Here is an 18,527-nt window from a genome sequence, read left to right on the forward strand (position 1 = left end):
ATTTTGAGCATGTCTACGCAGAGCCTCAGTGTAGGCTCTGAGAAAGGAAGATAAAGAACTTTTGTCAAACAGGCCCTTAAAAGTCTTTCTCCTTGGAGCCTGACTTGGGATGTTGCAGGCCCTTTCTTCCCTACCTTCCCATGATGGCTAGCAGGTAAATTTGTCCATTGATGGGGGCCAATTAATGCCTCACCAACTCATCATCTAAGCAGTACGGACATTTTTTTCTATTTTTCCACACAGAGGAAAAAAAAACACCAACTATTGGATAGATGTAGGGCTGAGGAAGACACAGAGCTCAGGAAATATTCAACCTCAGTAAGTCAGAGGTGTTAGGAATAGGTGGACAGTCTCCCCACAAATTTAGGATAACAGTCAGGTGAGGTATTGATATTGATACTAGTGATTCAATGCAGGAAACAGATTGCCGCTCAAGAAATGCAAGTATTTATTTTATTTTTCTTTTGACCAAAAAAAAAAAAAAAAAATCACGCTGACGGTGGGAAAAGGTGCTTACTACAGTTAGGAGGGGGAAGAATTAAATTTGAATAACAACTATTTACATGTATGCAATTGGTGGGACATTTTATCCAAGTGAGACACTTCACAAAACTTTCCTAAAACAAATCCCTGGCTGTAGAGGTGGGAGGGGGGAAAATCCCCCAAACCCAAAAAACAACACAGCCATCAGTCTGGCAGAAAACTCTTTGCATTCTACAGAATGGACACCGGGTGGCAGCACATAATAACAGCAACTTTGTAACGGCTTCTCTGAAGACAGCTTGATGGAAAATAGTTCTTAAAATATTCATTACCATTATAAGAATTTGTTAGCTTGAGCTCAGGTTTCACACATTCATTTGTTTTATATCCTACACCCACCTCTCCCATGGTTCCTTTAGGTAATGACGGGTGGCCATCCAAAAGTCAGAGGAAAACACATATGAGACAACTTCATAAATTTCAGACTTTCCTGGGCCACCTGCCTTTGTTATCTGACTTGATCACACTGGATTTGACATGATTCCCCTCAGTGGCGGGAGTGAAAGTGATTTACTCTAGAGGCCCTGACAGATTGCGCATAAAATCCCTTGGTCACTGTTAAGAGTTCTTACTCATTCTCAAACTCGTAGGTTGGGAAATTATTTCTTCTCTCTCATACTCTAAGTCTCTTGTAAATTGCCACTGCTAAAAGTGGGCCAAAGAGACACTGCAGTATAAATGCACACATCTCTGTCAGTATTGCAAGAAATGTAAAATCTTGATATATCCGAAGAGTTATCAGATGTTGGAAATTATAACAGAGCATATGAAGGAAATCCTAAAACTAAAACAAACCTTTACAACTTAACTTCTGTATTCTGTACTATCCAAATCTTCCCTCCCGTCCTCACTACTGAGCATAAAAGGAGAGAATGACAATTCAGCCTGGAAGAATTTACTGGGATCCTGAGCAGAAAGTGCTAAAGAAAAAATAAGTTCACATTAGCAGGGTACTTTGGCATCATGTTCTAAGGAAGTCTCTTTGAGGAGCAACTGTTCAAAAAAAAAAAAGAAAGAAAGAAAAGAAAAGAAAAAAGAAAACAAATAAAAACAAAGGTCTCATAGTTCTGGGCTCTGGGATGAAAATGACCACTAGTAGAAATAAACACTGTACTACCTTCACTTCTTTTCCTCACATACCCCTCTTCTGCTCATCTTTTCACCCCCAAGTACTTTCCATGCCCCCAGAGGGACAGCTAGATGTGATCAGCTGTGCAGAGCCACCAGGGAGATGATGAAGGGGCAGGCATGAAGTGAAAGTGACAGGCATAGATGGAGACATAGTGTCCACACTGTCAGGTGCCTTTTGTAAAGGAAAGTATTGAAAATAGCTTTTCACTGGGGTCTCACAGAGTTTCAGAGAGACCTGGGCTGCTACTTAGTTTGGGGGATGGAAGTCCCAAAATGAAGGACTTCCTAAACTAAAACATGGAAAAGTAAAACATATTTTCAATGTTAACAATTAAAAAAATTAAAGTTGAGTGCTGAATGTATTCAGCTTTCAATCCTGTCTGTGTATCATGTGGTAATTTATAGAACGCCATTTCAAGACAAGGCTAAACTTACAGCCATTTATGAATGGAAGATATAGCCAATGAGTTCTCCTTCCTTTTACCCACTCTTGTTCATGTTCAGAGAGAGGTCAAACTTTTCTTAGAGAGAAAGAAAAATATATAAAAGAGGGAAGCTAAACAAAAAATCTGGTACTAACTATGTATACAATAAGGTTCAGGAGAAAGGAGAGGTTAATACCAGTGATTAATTTTCTTCATTTGTAAAATTGAAAGTAAAATAATAATATAGCCTATCTTAGAGTATCATTTCAGTATTATGAAGCATTTAGCTAAACTTGACAGAGTAAGCATTTAGTAATACTGCTTATTAACTCAGTAAAATGTATAACAGATATAAAGTACCTTGATAAGTGGGCAAAAGGCAATCAAAAGGCATTTATATTAAAAATACAAACGATAGCAACTATGGTATACTATTTAATATTTACTAAATTTTCAGTGGCATAAAAACTACACAATTTTTCAAGGTTATGATTAAACTGACCATTTTGTTACTAGCTACAAAAACATACCGACTCATTGGACAAAGCAATATGGCAATCCATAACATTAAAAAAAAAGGTTATGTGATTTAATCAAGTATTTCAGGCTTAGCATTTATCTTAAAAAAAACAAAGAAACATTAACAAACAATAGGAGTTTTGCTGCAATTATAACTATTTTAGTATAAAGCTGGAATCAACTTAAAATTCAAATAAAAGAGAAGTATAGGAATGGTCTGGTATAGTACAGTGCCATCAACCTGACGGGATATTACATGTTATTAAACATGGTGACTACATCTACAGTGTTCAGTTTGTAAAATGTTTATTAAAAAAAAACAATAAGGACAAAAATTATGGAACAAGATGGATCAAAGTTAAAGATTTTGGGTCATTGAGGGCTTTCATCAGCAAGGTAAATAGAGAGTGAGAGACTTGGAGGAGATATTTACAAAGTCCAAAGTTCACAAGGTTATGATTACCTTGATGATATTAGGAATTCTTTCAAAAATAAAGTGAGAAAACTAACAGAAAATAGTTGAAGTTGATACCTAGGCAATTCTCAGAATGCGAAACCTGACTAACTCTAAATGGATGAAGTGATGCTCAACTGATTTGCCAATGAGAGGAAGAAAAATAAATGTAACACTGTAGTAACATTATCTCGCCATCGACTTGCAAAACTAAGAGTTACATAATGCTGGGTGACAAGATGATGGCAGGACAAGCTGCCTTGTCCTTTGCAGGAGTGTGAACTCATGCGCTCATCCAGGAGGAAGTCTGGCTGCAGCACTCAATGGCTTTATAAATGTGTGTGTCTTACCACCAAAGCAATCCTTCACTCCTGGGTATATGCCCCGGAGACAATACCTAATGGGTGCGTAAGGAGACATATATGTGTGGCTTATTGCAATGTTGTTCAGGGGACGGAAGGGGTTAGGGACAATTCAGGGGTCCACTACTGAGAGATTAAGTAAAACGTGGTGTATGGACACAATGGCAAAATGGGCAGCAGTTGGAAGAAGTGAACTCATTTTAATATATAGATACAGATCCATGTCCAAACACTAACACTGAATAAAAGTAATAAGAAACAGAAGGAAGTTTATAACACAAAAAGGCTTATGCAATTTAGGACACATTCACAAACTCACAACTATACACTATTTACTAGAATGCCACACATACAACCACATGCGTATATGGAGAGTGGATGTGATGAACATACATTCTACAGGGGATTGAAGTGAGGGTTGGAGACTGAGGATAAAATAAAACCAGCTAGGGGTCTTGCCCGGAATGATGATAATACAAAGCCAACACTGAGCAGTAAAATCAACTCAGTTCTGTGCACCTGATGTTAAAAAAAAAAAAACTAAAATGTATATAGCTTTAAATGAAAAAAGCTGAAAGAATGCATAATTGTATGCAAACTGATTGAAATAACAATAAAACAGAGTACAAGCTAATGTTTATATGAATTTAAACTAGAGCACAAAAATGATTTGCAAACTGATTAAAGTAACAACAAATGAAACAAATACAAAATGGTATACACGCTGATTGAAACTGTCCAAAAATGTATTCATGTGAGATAGTTGGGGAAAGGGCCTGGCTCTGCTCCTCTGTTTTTTCTTGACATCACCCACCAGGAAAAAATTTTATAAGGATGGTTGACAGGCAAAACCGGGGCATCATCTTTATTTTCTGGAATTCCTCTCAGTATCTCCTCCTCTCCCATGTATGAGGCTTTCCTTTCAGCTCTCACCTCCTCTCCCCTACCAAGCCCCAGTGAAAGCTGAACTTAGACAAGTCCTCAGGTCTTTTTCTGTCCCTCTTTAGACTTTGTGAGCACGTAACTGGTAAGGTAAGAGAAGGTCTTCACTTGTTTATCTCGGGAAGAGTCGTTGCTGTACCCTCAGCACTACTCCCTTGGGCTGGCGTAATTGCGATTGAGGTCTAAGGAAAAGGAGTCAAAAAATCATCCTGGTGTCCTTTCAGAGTCCAACACTTTAAGCCAGATTCTCCACTGGGGTAGGGACCAGTCCGGTCTCTTAAAGCAGCCTTGCATTTGACCTTCTGTCCTATTCATGTCTCTCCTGGACCCGACGAGGAAATGTGACTGCAGGGTTGCTATACAGAAGCAGTGTAGACGAGGGTTCAAGGCCCTGTTTACCATCCCACAATAAAACACAACGTAAGCCAAAAGTAGAGTGCGTTCTTTAAAATTGAAATAGCTCTTTTAAGCAGCAGAATTACGGATGATTGTTTTCTCCAGTTTTACTTCTTTTAAATAAATATATACATACTCCATTACAGGCAGCAAACAAAAGCATACTTCATGGTCTATTGTTGGCCAGAGTGTCATTCCAGTAATGAATTGCATTATACAATTAACAAGTGTCCCATTGTGTAGCTAATTAGTACATTCATCCTTTATGGTTTTAACTGTTAATAATACAGTCATAAGTGAATGACTTGTCTCCCGATTTGAGCACCTTCTACGTATCTTTGTAGCTTACATATCACCTAGCACAAAGCTAAGTATATAATAGTACGTATTCGAGAAATAGGAAACATTCTAAAATGGAAATGGTTATTTCTAAATATCCCATCCATAGAGAATGTCTAGCATCTTTCTCTACCTATCAACCTCATTTTTTCCTTCCATGTTTTTCTTGGTGCTGTTGCATGGGGAATTCTTATTTTCTTTTTCTACTTTCTCTTACTGACTCTGTGTTCATTTCACCTCAAATGCGGCAACGTTCAACTTTTTATCTGACAGAATAATTTTATTTTCCTTTTTTACTCAAATGACTTTTATCTGAGCAGCAAATGTATTTCAAACCCCCCAATCTTCAAAAATGATGCTCCCAGTGTATTGTAGGGAGATTTTTATATACTGCAAAATGAGAGCACTCATCCTTTAATCTGTTAATCTCAAAAATCAAGGCCCATTATCTTATTTATTTGCATGTTTTTTTAAGATTTCAAGTTCCAGGAGGACAAGAAGCACCTCATTTAATATTATGTGCAACAATATAGAGTGTAGTGCTTTATTGGAAAACTGTAATTATAGTGAAAATAATGTTGATCATAGTGATAGCAGAGGGAAATATTCTAGTCTCGTACCATAGGGCCTTCCTTTCTAAACAGCAGTGACACAAATTGAGGAGATGGAGAACTATCATAGTTATGTAAAGGTGAATTAAGGAAGTTTATTACCTTAGTTTCTTTCCACCATCTGCAATTTTAGCTTTCTGAAGATAGCCTTCTTTTTCAACCATCTGCAAGAAGAATGCATATATTAAAACTGTGACAAACTCCTATGCATTATTATTTTGAATGAACCTATGCTTTCCAACAGTCATTGCAGTGATGGAAGTTTCCAGTCATAGAACTTCATTAATAATGCATATATAGCTTATGGGAAGTGCCTGCAAGATCATAGTCATTACAAGCCGTTAAATATCCAAAAGAAAGATTACAAAGAGTAACGTGAATGATTTGTTAGATGTTGATACACCTTTACTCACTTTTCCTTCTGGGCATTGAAGTCACTTGCTTACAAAACTGATTAAAAATGGCAAAACAAAAACAAATTTAATAATGCCTTCCTTAATTTTACTGATCATCCTTAGAAAAGTTCTTCCTTTTTTTTTTTTAAAGATTTTATTTATTTATTTGACAGAGAGAGAGACACAGCGAGAGAGGGAACACAAGCAGGTGGAGTGGGAGAGGGAGAAGCAGGCTTCCCACGGAGCAGGGAGCCCGATGTGGGGCTCGATCCCAGGACCCTGGGATCATGACCTGAGCCGAAGGCAGACACTTAACCACTGAACCACCCAGCCACCCCTAGAAAAGTTCTTCCTTTTTACTTCTAATCCTCACTACCTCATGTATCTGCTGAGGCCAGAAAGTGGAAGGAATTCGGTGGAACCAAGTGTCTGAACCAGTTGAACCATGAAAGGGCATTTAAAACAGTGATATTTCATGCATTTTGTTCAGTCACCAAGAAAACACTGTAGTAGCACTACTTTGTTATCTTCTTTCATAATGTGGGTTTGCTTCCTTTCCTATTTGTATTTATTGGCTTTCATTGTTAATACAACGTTAAGTTTCTTAAAGGAGATTCAATGATTTGTGATAACTTCACAGAGGTTTTTGTGTAGTACTAGGGTAAATAAACGTACAACGCAAATTGTGATGAGCTGACTCCCAGCAAAGTCTTCAATAGGCATTTTGATTTCTGAGTACCCTACTGCCACTTTCCCCTGTCTTTCCCACATACCCTCATCTCAAGTCCCTACCCTGTGTTCCATCTTTTCACTATAGATGAATTGCCCTCAACCTTCTCCCCTGTACTAAATGCTAAAAGCTTTTCAGAAGTTACCTAAGATCTTCGACAAAGCAGGAAAGAATGTCCAAAGGAAAGAAGACAGTCTCTTCAGCAAATGGTGTTGGGAAAATTGGACAGCCACATGCAGAAGAATGAAACTGGAACATTTCCTTACACCACACACAAAAATAGACTCAAAATGGTTGAAAGACCTAAATGTGAAACAGGAGTCCAACAAAATCCTAGAGGAGAACACAGGCAGCAACCTCTTCGACCTCAGCCACAGCAGCTTCTTCCCAGAAACATCGCCAAAGGCAAGGGAAGCAAGGGCAAAAATGAACTATTGGGACTTTATCGAGATAAGAAGCTTTTGCACAACAAAAGAAACAGTCAACAAAACCAAAAGACAACCGACAGAAGGGGAGAAGATATTTGCAAATGACATATCAGATAAAGGGCTAGTATCCAAAATCTATAAAGAACTGAATCAAACTCAATGTCCAAAGAACAAATGATCCAATCAAGAAATGGGCAGAAGACATGAACAGACATTTTTCCAAAGAAGACATCCAAATGACCAAAAGACACATGAAAAAGTGCTTCACATTCCTTGGTATCAGGGAAATCCAAACCAAAACCTCAATGAGATACCACCTCACACCAGTCAGAATGGCTAAAATTAACAAGTCAGGAAATGACAGATGTTGGCAGGGATGCGGAGAAAGGGGAACCCTCCTACACTGTTGGTGGGAATGCAAGCTGGTGCAGCCACTCTGGAAAACAGTGTGGAGGTTCCTCAAAAAGTTGAAAATAGAGCTACTATACACTCCAGCAATTGCACTACTGGGTATTTACCCCAAAGATACAAATGTAGGGATCCAAAGGGGTACATGCACCCCGATGTTTATAGCAGCAACGTCCACAATAGCCAAACTGTGGAAAGAGCCAAGATGTCCATCGACAGAGGAATGGGTAAAGAAGATGTGGTATATATATATATATATATATATATATATTATGCAGCCATCAAAAGGAATGAAATCTTGCCATTTGCAACAACGTGATGGAACTGGAGGGTATTATACTGAGCGAAATAAGTCAATCAGAGAAAAACATGTATCATATGACCTCACTGATATGAGGAATTCTTAATCTCAGGAAACAAACTGAGGGTTGCTGGAGTGGTGGGAGGTGGGAGGGATGGGGTGGCTGGGTCATAGACACTGGGGAGGGTATGTGCTATGGTGATCGCTGTGAATTTTGTAAGACTGTTGAATCACAGACCTGTACCTCTGAAACAAATAATACATTATATGTTAAAAAAAAAAAAAAGAAGAAGATAGCAGGAAGGGAAAAATGAAGAGGGGGAAATCGGAGGGGGAGACGAACCGTTAGAGACGATGGACTCTGAGAAACAAACTGAGGGTTCTAGAGGGGAGGGTGATGGGGAGATGGGTTAGCCCGGTGACGGGTATTAAAGAGGGCACGTACTGAGTGGAGCACGGGATGTTATACGCAAACAATGAATCATGGAACGCTACATCAAAAACTAATGATGTAATGTATGGTGATTAACATAACATAATAAAAAAACAACAACAACAAGGGTTTTAAAATCAAACAGACCTCCATTTTAAATCTAAATCTTACAACTATTTTGTAAGTATACAACCTTGGGTAAGTGACTTTTTTTTCTCACTTATAAAATGTAGAAAATGATATTTTATTCACTAAGGGGTTATTGGAGGATTATATTTGATATTGTATAGAAAATGGTCAGATACCTCTTAAGCCTTCTCCCGCCATAAGAATCCTATTCTATTTTAATAGTCAAATATTATAATAAAGTATCATATGTTTATACAGTTTCTAAAATTGCTATATTCCCATACCTCATACTGTACCAAATACATTAATGTATAGTATGTCACAATGTTTCTGTGAAGGAAAATTGTGGGAAAACATTTCTGAAATGCATACTAAGTCACAGGAATTGAACTAGATGCTGACTATAACTTTTGCCTTTTTATAGAAACAAAAAGTGAAGTTCAGGGAGGTTAAGTGACTCATTTGAACTTGCTTGCCAATAACTGAATAAATATGTGTCTCAAATAAAAAAAAAAAGTTACCTAAGATCAAAGGACCACATTCCCTCAATTCCACCCTATATGCTTTCCCCTTCACTGTAATACTCCACCCCACCATGTCTCAAACCCATAAACTCCTAAACACATTAAATCTACTTTAAAATGCAATTTGTCTGTCTGTTGTTAGAGGGTCCTTCCAAGATTCCCCTGTAACCTCCTTTAGGTGCCCTTGTCCCAAATCCCCATTTTTATTCTGCCATTATCACTATCATAGCATTTATTGGGTCATATTATAATTGTCCATTTACAGTAGTGCCCTCTTATCTGCAGAGGAGACCAAGACCTCAAGACTCCCAGTGGATGCCCAAAACCATGGATAGTACCGAACCATGTTTATACTATGTTCTTTCCTATACATACATACTTGAGATAAAGTTTAATTTATAAATTAGACACAGTAAGAGATTAACAACAATAGCTTAGAATAAAATGAAATAATTATTATAACAATTATTATAATAAAGGTTAGGTGAATGTGGTCTCTATCTCTCAAATATCCTATTGTACTATACTCACCCTTCTTCTTGTGATGATGTGAGATGATAAAATGCCTACGTGAGGAGATGAAGTGAGAGGAATGATGTAGACATTGTGACATAGCATTAGGCTACTATTGACCTTCTAACGATATGTTGGAAGGAGGGTTATCTACTTCTGGACTGCGATGGACCATGGGTAACCAAAACCACGGAAAGTGAAATCGTGGATGAGGGGGACTGCTGTATGTGGTTGTACCTGCACCTGTGTTGTGATTACCTTTCACCCCAGATTCCCAGCACCTACAGGGCTTACTGACACCAGTGATCACAACTATAAATATTGTTTAAACAAATTAGTGGATGCATGAGTGACTATTTTAATGTTTTTAAAAATCTTTATAGAAAACTGAAAAAGCCGGGTGCCTGGGTGGCTCAGATGGTTAAGCGCCTGCCTTCGGCTCAGGTCATGATCCCAGGGTCCTGGGATCGAGTCCCGCATTGGGCTCCTTGTTAAGCAGGGAATCTGCTTCTCCCTCTCCCTCTGCCTTTCCCCCTGCTTCTTCTCTCTCTGTCTCTCCTGCAAATGAATAAATAAAAATCTTTAAAAAAAAAGAAAACTGAAAAAGCCAAAAAATCCATCTACCTATAACAGGTGAAAGGAAGAGATATTTGGGGATAAATGAGTTGTCCCAAACCACTAAGATTTCACCAGTTAATGAATTGGCTATTTACAAGACTTACTCTGACGTAGGTAAGATCTTTTCTGGCTTGTTCATTATTATATTCCTAATACAAAGGACAGTATTTGCCTTTTAAAATCTATTTGATGAATACATTTTTAATAAATAATGATGAAGTATGAAGATACTAATAATGATTCATAGCAAAGTTTTTTCACATATCTACATTTCTAGAAAATTCCTTCTACTTCAGCATGTTCTCTACAGTCTAAAAGAGTCTACAGAGGTCTCTTGGATAATTTTTAGACTCATGATGGTCAATGGTGTATTTTTTGTACTTGGCTGCATCTATTTGTTTTTCCCACTTTTATTTTATGTATATTGCCCTTTTTGTCCTCAGTGCCAGAAAATTTTGTTTGTCTACCCCTCTGAAACCCATATAATAAGTTCAGGGTTTAACACTGGACATCACTGGTTTCTACAAATGTTTGGAAGAAAAACGTTTTCAGTAGCAATTAGCATCACAGAGATGGTCCCTTTCTTTAGTAATGTATATTGAGAAATTTTGTTGCGTAACCATAGACAAATTTTATTGTTTTATTAAAGCTTTCTCCCGATGACAATAAAATAGTTACCAAAAGTCTGAATTTATCTACCAAAAAAACTACAAAACTTCTCAACCCATCATAAAAATCGATGCATGCATTCTCAACTAAGAATATTGCCTTCTTCCCCCCAAAAAATTCACTAAAAGACCACTGGATGGATGTGTAGTGCCCAGAATGTATTATTGATGGACATTTTTTTTTTTAAAGGGAAGAGAAATTCAAAAGGAAAAACCTAATACTCTTTCAGGGAGAAACCAACACAAGCAGGCTTGAGATACACACTTCAAAATTTTCTCTCCTTGAATCTATAAGAAATGTTTCTCCAGATACTCCTGGACTTTTTCAGGATATTGAGATTGAGGCCAGGGGCTGGATTTCTCAGGTTAAGGTTCTATCAGTATCACATCATTGTCATCAAACAGGCTGAGCTAGTTCCCATGGTCTTGGGTCAGTCAAATAGAGTTTCCAGCCACGGACACAGAGAGGCCCCAGAAAAGGGAAAGAGGGGGAGGTGAATAGCAAGTTCGTTTTCTTCTCCTATGTCATCTTCCAAAGTCCAAGCTCCCTTTCAGGTCATTGGAGGCAGCTAATAATCCTCCTATTACATACTCTTACTACACTTACTACTACCACACATGTGTTTATGTGTTTACATGTACTGACATGTAGTTATACACATGTGCAATCATCATGCACGTGTTCCCATTTCTGGGATCATGTGTTCATTTCTCTCAATTGCCTCTTCTATACTCCAGGTACACTCACTCACTCCTTCAACAAATTTTCAATTAGTAACATCCCCTTCCCCTTAAATACTGCTCACAAGGGGATTTCAAAGATTAATAGGACCTTTTTAATCTTATTGGAGCTTATACGCTTGTGAGCTCATATTCCTCTCTTTTGAGGACTGGATACCATACTCCCCTCTAGTCATCTTAGCAACTCAGACCAGCTTCTGTCCTGGAAGAGAAAATTCTAACCAGTCTTCCCACAATGAAAAGCACTGCTTTATGGTAAGTCCCCTGCTGGCAAGCAATGGTTCCATGAGGTAGATTTAATTACTTTATTATTTCTTGTCATGATGCTTTGAAATAACTCACCATGTTTCAGGCACTAGAAATCAGTTATTCTGGAAGGCTCATAGGAGCTGAAAGAAGTATTAAAACAGGCAGAAGATTGCTATGTATTTTGTTTGTGGGTTTATATATGGTTCCATATTAATTATTCTAATTATTTATTCCTACTCTAATGTTAATCCCATGGTTTGAAGGGATGATAATCTTTAAATAACAGTGGAGTATGCTGGTCATCTAAGGCTCAGATGGTCTTATCTCTAGTAATTTAAAAAATTATGTATAGCTTTATGTCTAAATTTAGGATACTAAATGCCAGGTTCCAGGCCAACTTGAAGTTCTTTAAAGTACAGGCACTCCCTGAACTTTGTATACTTAAGAAATGTCAACCAATCTTTAGATGCTGAATCTGGCTTCTTGAGCTATTTGTCCAATGTCCCTTGGAAGCCCTATTTAATGTTAAGTGGCAGGGAAGATCAGCAATTTGTCCAGATTGGATGCCAGCCAGTCTGCTAGCACTGAAGAAGTACACAGCAGACACAACTGCGCTGAGGTATAGATGAGAAGAATGAATGGCAGTGGGATGCCCAGATAGCACCTGTTTATCAACCTCAGTTGGAGGCTACAGACAAGACGGGAGTGCAGAAGACAACCTGTGATTAATGGCAACAATTGTGGGAGAAAGACCAGCCTGTAACCGTAAGTACAGACACCACCATTTATTATGTGAAGACTTCATGTTGTTCTCAGATAAAAGAAGTCGAATCGAAAAGAACAGGCTTTTATCCACACCAGTCCACCGCAAGAATTCTGTTAAAATGCATCTTTATGAATAGAAATGAACTGAATTGAAGACTTTCCCCAGATTTTGATGAGAAGGGACTGACCTTTTTTTTTTTTTTTTTTGGGAAGGGATTGACTTTTAACACCAGAATCACACAGCCCTTATGTTTTACAATATTTGCTCTGTTGATGTATTTAAGTTATTAAACAAAGTTATTGTTATTTTACTCTTTGTTCTGCTTCTGTTCATTGGCAACCCTCTGACTCCTAATTCAGCTTCTGAGGTCCTCTGATGTGTAACAGGGGTGACTTAGGTAATCAGTATATCTCCCATTATAAATTTATAAATCAGAATTATTGTTTATATATCAGCCCCTTACAAATTCGGGTACTATGGGATAGTTCCAGGGGATCCTGATCATTGAGAAACGAAATCTTTCTAGATCCACAAAGCTGAGGTAGGCCCCATCCCTGAACTGGAGGGAGCTTTCTAAAGTAGTGCTGCCCCGTGAAACTTTCCATATGACTGACTGACCTTCCTCTATGAGAACTCTGCATCATCCCTTTATAACCACAACCCTGGGCCACTATCATTTCCAAACAGATGTAGCATTTAATTATTTTCCTATTTAATATTAAGGTACCTGCTATATTTTTTTTCTGAACTTTTTATAGATCACAGTACTTTGTGGACAGTATTGTTTGTTTGGATAATTTCTACTAAAAAGCACACATCTGGTTATATCATTTTACTCCCAGATGCTGCTTCTCTTTTTTCCTTTAATCTCTTCTTCATCTCTCCACTATCCACAGAAATAGATATTTCTTCTTTCCATTGGTTTTATTTTTTAATTAATTTTTTATTTTTTTAAAAATTGTATGTATTTAAAGTGTACAACATGATGTTTTGACATACATAGTGAAATGACTATTAGTCCAGTCAAGTTAATTAACTTATCCATCTCCTCACATAGTTACCTTTTCAAATATTTCTTGTGGTGAGAGCACCTGAGGTCTACTCTCTTAGCAAATTTCCAGGATACACTGCAATATTATTAACTATAATCACCATGCTATATATATTCATCCTACATATCTCCATTGGCTTTCCTTCTTGTGACATTGTCTTCAGGTTGCACCACTCCTTTCTGTGGGACTTGCTGTCTACATTTTTCTTCTCAGTCTCCAGTGATTCCTATCCTGGCTGTAGCTTTATTGCACTATCAGATCGGCTGACCGTGTTTATGGACTGGCAGAGGACACAGTCCATTAAGAATGAAAATGAAAGCGGAGGGGAAAAAAATCACCTTAAAAATCCAGCTTATCTGTACATCATATAAAGCACTAATTTAAAAAAAAATTAGATGCTTAATTTTAGAACTACTTTACATATACCTCAAGAATGAAATATGGTGCTTTGGCCTAACATAAATACATAATTTACTCTCTATATACGTTTTAAGAGTGGTAAACCAAAATTCAAGTTGGATACAGTGATTACATGAAAAGGAGAGCAGAAAAAAAGCGAAGAAGAATGATTCTCTGTCGTACACGAGCGGTGTCTGGAAAGAGCAACTAAGCATTCTCAGAGAGGCTGGTCTTGATTTCAGGTCTCGGAGTTAGGCATGATTTGCCCATTGCAACTTATTTACACCCATTAGTATATATGTTGTGCAATGCTTTCATGGACATCCTGCCCCTCTCACTTTCTCGGAGGATGAGAGAACATGTTGGGCTTTGGGGTTCTGTTGAATGTCTTGAACCATTTTTCAAATGCTGGGTTTGGCAAAGCACATATTATATGTTGCCAAGTGCTTTTCCCCATCATTTTAAACCCCTGTTGTATTTCAAGGGAAATTTTACCCACATGTCTCTGATTTATTTACCCCTAACTCATCAAAATGTCATCTTGAAAAAGTTGCTATTGGATGGTTAAGAACTCCCGTGGTTTTTTCCCTGAGCCTTTCATCTTGTAACCAGTGTGTTTCATCTGGCCTCCACCAAACAGGTCCAGGTTCTGTTTGGGAAACTGGCCGATGAGGGGACATCTCTGTGTCTCAAGAGTTTTCTTCAATCTTCTGGAGGCTTTTCTTGTATCCCATCTCTCCTTCCTCATCCTCAATTTTTTCTTCTTCCCTAAATTATATTTCTTTGTGTCCTTGATTTAAATATGTTGCTCTTTCTTTGCCTGTCATTGGAATTCAGAAAGGAATGGCCTTCCCAGTTCCTGTCTAGGCAATTTATTAGCGTAATTCAATTGTTTCGTTATAACCTAATTTTGTTCTAGGCAGTAAGGAAGAAAGCATTGCTCAATGTTAATAGCTTTTGTTGGTGGTGGTGTGTGTGTGTGTGTTCTTTTTCTCTACTCTAGAGTTAAATGAAATTCAAATGTGGATAGGAGATGTTATTGTAACCTGTTTCTGTCTTTTAATGGCTTGTAATCTCCTTACCATAACCTCAAGACCCTTCATCATCTGAGCACTGCCTCCCACTCCTTGCACCCCCAACCCATTTCCCTTGTTCACTACATTCAAGCCAGTATGGCAGTCTTATAGATTTTTAGTTTTTTAAAGGTTTTATTTATTTATTTGAGTGAGAGAGTGGGAGAGTGAGAGGGAGACGGAGGCTTCCCGCTGAGCAGGGAGCCCGATGAGGGACCCCATCCCAGGCCCCTGGGATCAGGACCTGAGCTGAAGGCGGACTGTTCAACCGACTAGGCCACCCAGGTGCCCCTGGCAGTCTTGTAGTTTTTTAAAATGGACTTTGTTCTGACCTCCAGACCTTTGCACTTGCTGTTCCTCCTATTCATAACCTCTTCTTCTTCGAGTTCTTTGCTGGACAAACTCTGTGTATCCTGCAATCTCAATTTTAATGCCCCATTCAAAGAGTGCTTTTAGGACTCCTTAATCCAGGGTAGGTTAGCCCCTCTTTCATGGGAACTTATTTTTCTGCTGCCATAGCATGTTTTGTCATTTGCATTTAAAGAATGATGCCTTCCTTTACTTGTTTAATACTTCATTCCTAGATTGAAGGAATGAAAGCTCCTCAAGGAAAGGACATGACTATTTAGCATATCCTTGCACACCCCAAACTCAGCATAGCACCTAGCACAGGGATGGCCTCAACAAATACAGGAATTAATAAAGACACTTTTGTTGGAGGAAAGGAAGGGCACGGGAAACAGCAACAACCCGGAGATGGTTTCTATTAGAGTTATTAAATTACATAACTTAGTATTAACACACTACCAACTTGAAGGTCTGGGAGGATGTTATTTCAGAAAGCCTAATTTTATCTTACTAAAGTCAAATTTTGAAAGCCTGAAGAGCTTTTGGAATTTTTTTTTTTTTTTTTTTTTTGCAATTTAAGGAAAGCACAGCCTGATCAATAGAATTATTCCCCCAGAGTGGCTGTCCTTTGTTTTAAAATAAGAAAACACTGTATGCTTACAATGTCTTTCATCCTCAAAGCCCTCACATGTATTAATTAATCCACAAAATGATATCTGGCTCCAAAAGGTAGAATCTGAGACTTAAGGTTTATCTGCAAAAGCCTGCTTTGCCCCCAAGCCATGGCAACTTCCTGAGCTCCATCCTACAAATCCTCCTAACATGGGAGGCAGCAGATGATTCTCTAAAACCTGCCACAGGCTTTTGACTCCTGCAGGGTTATCCATAGACTGTCTCATACTCTTTTGATAAAATAAAGATGATAAAAATTTAGCATGTTATAAACATGGTTATTTTTGTCAAGCATTTCTTTAAGGGAAAAAGGGAAAGTGCCCTGAAAATAATTAAGTATCGTGAACAGTTACAACATGAAATATACAAGATTGGGAAACAAACACGTATTAGTATATTTGACGTTTCTTGTTTAAAATCTTTGCTGCATTACAGCACTTGTTAAGCAACCATACGGATTCTCAGAAAATAATTTAGATCTCTTGCATTGATAGCATATGGAGTTGTATACCATGTGGCATGAATGACGTCACCTGTCAATGAACTGGGTGGTTTCTGCCATGAGATTTTAGACTCCAGCTAGAAATGTATTTTTGCCAGTATTCAAAACAAATGCACTATGCTTCTGTTTAACCATGTTGATCATAATCTACTTCATTAAAGGGAGCATTGAGAAGTGAAGCCTGGCTACCGGAGGGTGATAGCATCTATTGGCGCACCCACCATGGCAGATTCCACTTTTGTAAAGTGAATCATTTTTCTCCAAGGGGGTAGATCTAATGAGATACTTTTGCCAGTTATGCTTAAAGCCAAGGCTTCTCATGATTTCTAGAAAATGTTCAGGGGAGTTCTGAAATAAAGGAAATGGGATTTATATAGCAAAAAGTGTTGGACATAAATAAGCTCAAAAATCCATATGGTAAAAATAATGAGTAATAACACCAACTTAAAGAATTTTATTATTTTCTAAAATGTTTTAATGTATACTATTGTATCTATAATAGTTCATCCTGACTGGTACTGCTAAGGGAAACTATTGTGAGAACCTCTGGCTGACTCCAGAAGCAATAGCGTGAAGGAAGGGAGCAGTAGAGATGAAAGTAAGGAACATACCAGATTTGTGGGAAAAAAATATGTGTGTCTAGGTAAAAAATAATATAAGGTTAGATTAGTCAGACACAAAGAAAACTTTAAAGGTTTTAGAAAATAATTCAAGCCTTAGTGTGAATGGTAATGGATAATGAAAATTTAATTAGGGGCGTGCCTAGGTGGCTCAGTTGGTTAAGCAACCAACTCTCCATTTCGGCTCAAGTCATGATCTCAGGGTCGTGAGATCAAGCCCCAAGCTGGGCTCTGAGCCGGGCGTGGAACGTGCTTGGAATTCTCTCTCTCCCCCTGCCCTTCCCTCTTCTCCCCCCAGCAGGTTTTAGAGCATCTTTCTCGTAAAGAACCTCTACAAATAGCAGGCATATATTTGTTAACATCTGAATCAACAATATAATTTTAATACACCTTTCATATCTTATTATTAAATCAGTTGACACACATGTCCTTTCTGAGCAAGCCCTAGTATCAAAAGCAGTGTAAGGGGAAGTATGGTATAATAAAGAAAATGCAAGTCATGACCCTCTAACTTCAAAGTATTTACAGTGTAACCATGCAACAAGTATATTACCCATGAACTGAGGGTGAACAATACAAAAGAGTGCCAAGATGAAGAAACTAATTGTCACAGAAAATCCAAGCACTCTTAGGGTAAGAGCCATGGCTTAATCATGTTACCATCCCTAGCTTGAGGGTGTGTATTTGGGAGTAGATAATAAATAGGTAAATCAGGAACCATGAGAGAAGTCTATAGACTTGATGTCATAGAGAATAAGAAGCTATTGAGTGCTTTGACAAGGAAAATGAAGTAATGACGGTACCGTTTCCAGAAGACTGGTATGGAATTGCTACACAGGATCCGTGGGAGGAGCACAGTGGAGTCCAGGGGAGAGGTGAGGGCTGCCATCAGAAGCATCTGAAGGCCGGGGCAAGGATGTGTGTATAACCATAAAGAAAAATGTGGGCCCCACACCCATTGCAGAGAAACTGCTTTGGAAAATAATGACTTGCTTAATGGGCTATGGATAAAATAGAGGATCCAAGAAAATGCATTCTAAGCCTGGAGGCATGGTTGCTACTTGTAAAGAGAGGCTTGATGGAAAAGGAAACCAGTTTGGGAACAAAGTGATGATGGCTTCAGTCTGGGAGAATTCATTTCTAAGATGATAAGGAGACACAGTAGAACAAATGACTGGCTAGCACTTCAAGATATAGGATGAGATAATGAAGAGAAAGTACACAAGTATAGATCTG

The 18,527-nt window shown here is 38.1% G+C and overlaps 1 protein-coding gene across 3 annotated transcripts in view; it reads right to left on the bottom strand.

Moving 5' to 3' along the window:
• Positions 1-18,527, bottom strand: part of ARHGAP15 (Rho GTPase activating protein 15) — a 604,646-nt gene that overhangs the window by 506,772 nt on the left and 79,347 nt on the right. For all 3 annotated transcript variants that reach the window (XM_028123793.2, XM_088021728.1, XM_088021729.1), the window contains exon 4: positions 5,825-5,886. In XM_028123793.2, the coding sequence (XP_027979594.1) occupies positions 5,825-5,886 (62 nt within the window). The remainder of the gene's footprint in view (positions 1-5,824; positions 5,887-18,527) is intronic.

The sequence above is a fragment of the Eumetopias jubatus genome, unplaced genomic scaffold (assembly GCF_037043125.1).
Source record: "Eumetopias jubatus isolate StellerSeaLion01/CBP00866 unplaced genomic scaffold, mEumJub1_p1.0 scaffold_3, whole genome shotgun sequence".
NCBI lineage: Eukaryota > Metazoa > Chordata > Mammalia > Carnivora > Otariidae > Eumetopias > Eumetopias jubatus.